Below are 4,538 nucleotides of genomic sequence, written 5' to 3' on the forward strand. Positions count from 1 at the left end.
TCGCCCTCGTCAGGACATGAGAGCAACGAGGCTCGTTGAAGATGGTGACGTAGCATTCTTTAGCAAAAGATCGTTTTGAACGTTCCTTAAGGGAACGTTTCAGTTTATCTCCGCGTAGTTTCTACACTGGACATGGCGAGGGATCATGCAGATTCCCCGCAGTAAGGGCACTTTTCACAATTTCTACCGTAGGAATCATCCTTATGAGTATTGCCGCACTCTCTACACCAGGTCTTATTGCTACAATGGGTGGCTGTCTGACCCAATTATTTGCAATTAAGGTACCTCATGACCCGCGGTACAAACAAACGAACAGGTAGACAAATCTTGTGCAAGATGATGTAGCTCGGTACAGCAGACCCAGCAAGGTCACCCGATAAGAATTTGATTGGTGGTATGATTTCGTTCCGTCCCCCGAGATTAATACTGAATTCAATCGTTTGCAATCCAGTATTCGCACCGGTTGATATAATGGGTTGTTAAAACAGCACCCCCATACTACAGCAAATGTTCGCATGTCAAACTGAGCTAGTAAATATACAAAATCTTCCTTCGCGAAACGCTCGGAAGAAGCTATGTCATTTGCAAATATTGAGGTGGTTAACACGATCCGTCAGCTCTGAGGGAATTTGTAATGCATTTAAAGACATTGTTTTGAGCGGAAACAAACGTTTGTTGTTTCACATGGGGGTCCATTTGGCCACCCAAGGAAAAAAAATTATCGCACGGGATCAACACCCGCGCAGACAGGAAAGAAGACATAACTGACTGATATTAGGTGTATTTACAGAGTATAGGGAGTAACGAATGAAAGGAACGGTATTTATTGCTTGTGGCACAAAGATTGGATTCGAACCGCACCGCGCACTTAGCATTCTCCTAATAAATTCTTCTCTATTACATGAGATGTGTTTTGACAGCACTTTAAAAGTGGGAAGTGCGCAATACATATTAAATCCTTATTCCTAGGGCGAACCGACCCTGCCTAACACTAGGCGATTATTCGAAGCACACACGGTGCGAGACCGAAACAAATAGCTACGGCGAACGATAAAAATTGTTCATTTTTGCAAAAAAGGAAAGGGGCCATGCATAAATGACGTAGCATTTTGGGGGGTAGGGAGGGTATACCAAACTTGTGACGAAGTGTGACGAGGGGGAGGGTATGGTCAGAAGTTGTGCGACGTAGCATTATGTTTAAAACCCATTGTTTAGAGAAAACAATTTAATGATCCTCCATTCCCAAGAGAAATGAATTTAAATTCCAAGTTACTTTTGATGCAGTTTTTCATGAGGTAAATTTTACGATTCGCAGAATTTCAATTTCAAGTTCGCAAAAATACGAAAAGATTTTGTCTGCGGATTTAACTTGCTACATTAGTTAGCTAATGTTAAATTAAATTTTCACTTCGGAATCAACCAAACTAAATTTAGTGATTTAGATGAACGTATGCTTCTTAGAATCATTGGCAGCTACAGGATTGAGAAAACTTCTCTTCATGCTCCCCTTGACATATAAAATTCAAAACAAAACTATCAACACTATATTTGTGATGAAATGGGCTTGCACGTAATTTGCTGTTATAATGAAAATATTGATAAAAGTCGTCAAACATTTCGAAAGGACATGTATTTAAAATAATTGAAAAGCATGTAATTTTTTTTTTCATCACTCGGTTGCTATGCATGGGACGAGGGGGAGGGGGTAGGTAAATGCTACGTTATTTACGAGGGGGAGGTTAGAATTTTGTGACCAAATGCTACGAGGGGGGAGGGAGGGGTCAAAAATCGCTGAAAAAAGCTACGTCATTTGTGTACGGCCCCAAATGAGAAAAATAACCGCAATGAACGCGTATGCCTACTGCGATCCAATTTCAATTTTCATTATTCATTATAAAATGAATTATTGTCTTAAAGTTCATCGATGCTTAGATAACTATACCTAGAAAACAAAGTGTGACACTCTCAGCTGTTAGATGTATAGTTCGAACTTACATTATCGAATCTTGCAAATGGTATCTAATTCTTTTTATTGTTTTCATTACCAATCTTATTTTGTATTGAATGAGCCTGAAACTAGCAAACTCGCGAAAGGGCAATGACATAAACGGGATTCCAGGATTACTGAATCTTCTCTAGATCCGTTTGTGTGCAATTCTCGTTTGACGTGGAACACTACATTTGTCTGTATTACAAATCAGAATATGTTTATCGGAGTACTGTTACTGTTTCTGCCCATGATCGCATATCAGTCCCATAAAGATAGGAAATCCCATGGAAAATGGGACAACTATGCGATCATGGGTAGTGTAATCCATAATAACTAATATTATGACATTATCAGATCACTTAAAGCAATTCAAATTATACCTGAATTTGGCGAGGATACGAAACATATTACTGTATACTGGTAATTGTCGAATGGAGGGCGGTACTCAAAATCATATAATCTTTTGATAAATTTCAACTTCGGCGAGCATAGGGCATTGTCAATTTAACTGAATAATAATTTCATCGTATTTATTTATTTATTTTGATTCCATGGCTAATCTTCATTATTAGTCAGTTTAACTAAATTGAAAACTCATCTGTTTCCTAGTTCCACACACCTTACGACGGATAAATCAGACTTTGTAGTGAAGAGCTGGTTTCTTCTGTAAGAATTTTTCGACCCTACATTCGATGGATAAACGTATTATTCAGTTAGCATGTAGTATGTATATTAAATGCATCTCGTCTGCATTCGACAGCTTAGTTTACAAAAATAACTCTCAAACGATCGGCTCAGGAAGTTCTTGTTTAAGGTGTCGCGTTGTGGTTTTATTTGCAAATATAATGTGGTTTGTCGGCAATCCTGTTTCTGAAGTATGTGGCAGTTTTACTCTTTCGTTTTATATGCAATTGATTTATTTCAACGTTATGCTAGTAAGTCATCATAGTACAATGTTCAATAAAAATTATAAATTTTACAACATAACTAACAGAAACAACCGCATGTTTGGCGAAATGATTTTTAAATCAAATCATTGAAGAATATGTTACTATATCCTAACAAATATAAAATTTACAGTTAAATCAGTACAGTCTAGTTTATCTAGTTCCTTTTGTGATTTTCCGTAGTAAGTAAAATCAATATCGTAGGCTGGAAATTAATGTTTTGCACGTTTTCGCTGTGAGTAATAGAATTCAGTTCGAGAAAAACTAATATGGAAAGTTACAATTAAAACATAAGTTTTGTAACACAGAATAAATTAAACAAGAAAGCATTGAGCAGTTATAAACTATTATTCACATTTTCCTCATATAAATTGTGCCGAACTTCAATGTCTTGCTGATTCGGTTAAAATGTTGCAATAAATTATTCATCTTTTGAATTATCAATCTACAATTAATCTAACTTCTGGAGTCGTTGCTCTCACTAAAGCTCTCACTTGAATCGTGTCGACTGACAGACGATTTCGGTTTATACTCAGTAATTACTACCGTGACAGAATTCACCGTAACTTCCCGTGTTTGACCGCTGGATCGATCAATGTTTTTCAACCGTGCCGGGTATTTTGATCTTTTGTTCTTGCTGCGTGATGTTTTGTTTCCCGGAGATTTGGAGTTTTGAGGTGGCGCTCCTGAGGCACCCGGGAAAGCCTGCGTCGCCGCTTGTTGTGCCACAAGGGCCGAGTTAAGGCGCGGTTTGCGGGTGGATGTGCCTGGAACCGAGTATACTGAAATTAATCGTAGTGCATTCCCTTCTATTTAGCAGTCTCGGTAAGTTAATTTAAATTGGGAATTTTCTCGAAACTTGAATGTCATGGAATATCAGTTGCGCTATGATAATTAGTATGTTTGAACATTTTATACACATCGATATTTTATTTATTATTATTCAATATTTTCCCGTTATATACATTTAAACGACAGTAATAGAATTAATAACTTTAACGCACAAACTGATATTCAAATCACTCAGCTCTTGAAAATGAACTCATTTACCTTTTCGTACGTCGCACATTAAGCACTTGAACGCTTCGGCTGTGTTTCGATAGGTGCAGACACTGCAATCCCAAAAATTTTCCTCTACAACTTTTGATTGACGTTTTGCGCGGCGTATGGGTGATTTATTCTTATCCATTTCTTGCATACGGCGAACAAAAACAAAAATATTCAACTTTACACTAGTTTAGAAGTAAAAATTGAAACATTTTTGCCAAAGAAGTGCTGTTTTCTGCCGCTCGAGTCAAAATTTTCACTGCTTCTTGACTATGGCTGCAATAAACGTCACTTTCTGCCCTTTGCCTCTGACTACCCGGTTAGTTTGCAGCAATATTAGGTTTGTTCCAGTACCAGGAGAAACTAGAAGTACTCCGGAGCAAACAGGGAGAAAATCGTTCCTGTACTATCTTCTCCTCTTTTTTCTTCTTCTGGTGGCAAACCGGAGTGAAAAGGAGCAAGAATTTTTTGCTCCGGAGCAACAGGGAGTAACTTCCACGTACTGGAACAAACCTATTCTTTCTCCCTCTCTTAGGCAGGGTTGCCACTAGTTT

At 37.9% G+C, this 4,538-nt stretch overlaps 1 protein-coding gene across 2 annotated transcripts; it reads right to left on the reverse strand.

Moving 5' to 3' along the window:
* Positions 1 to 1,990: 1,990 nt before the first annotated feature.
* LOC131682742 (YY1-associated factor 2) lies at positions 1,991 to 4,312 on the reverse strand. 2 transcript variants are annotated; one of them, XM_058964443.1, is made up of 2 exons: positions 3,988 to 4,312; positions 1,991 to 3,704 (listed from the first exon to the last, which is right to left on the reverse strand). In XM_058964443.1, exons 1-2 carry the CDS (start codon positions 4,133 to 4,135, stop codon positions 3,394 to 3,396), a joined length of 459 nt encoding a protein of 152 aa, XP_058820426.1. In that variant the 5' UTR covers positions 4,136 to 4,312; the 3' UTR covers positions 1,991 to 3,393. The 2 variants fall into 2 exon arrangements, with proteins under 2 accessions (XP_058820426.1, XP_058820425.1); XM_058964442.1 differs by having other exon boundaries at positions 2,364 to 3,719; positions 3,988 to 4,308.
* Positions 4,313 to 4,538: the final 226 nt, after the last annotated feature.

This window comes from Topomyia yanbarensis, chromosome 2, assembly GCF_030247195.1.
Source record: "Topomyia yanbarensis strain Yona2022 chromosome 2, ASM3024719v1, whole genome shotgun sequence".
Taxonomy (NCBI): Eukaryota; Metazoa; Arthropoda; class Insecta; order Diptera; family Culicidae; genus Topomyia; species Topomyia yanbarensis.

What these genes read in the sequence shown, in the direction of transcription:
- LOC131682742 (XM_058964442.1), bottom strand. Translation starts at nt 4,135, where the DNA reads ATGCAAGAAATGGATAAGAATAAATCACCCATACGCCGCGCAAAACGT. An exon ending in AATGTGCGACGTACGAAAAG is followed by an intron (nt 3,720 to 3,987) that starts GTAAATGAGTTC and finishes GATTAATTTCAG; the next exon opens with TATACTCGGTTCCAGGCACA.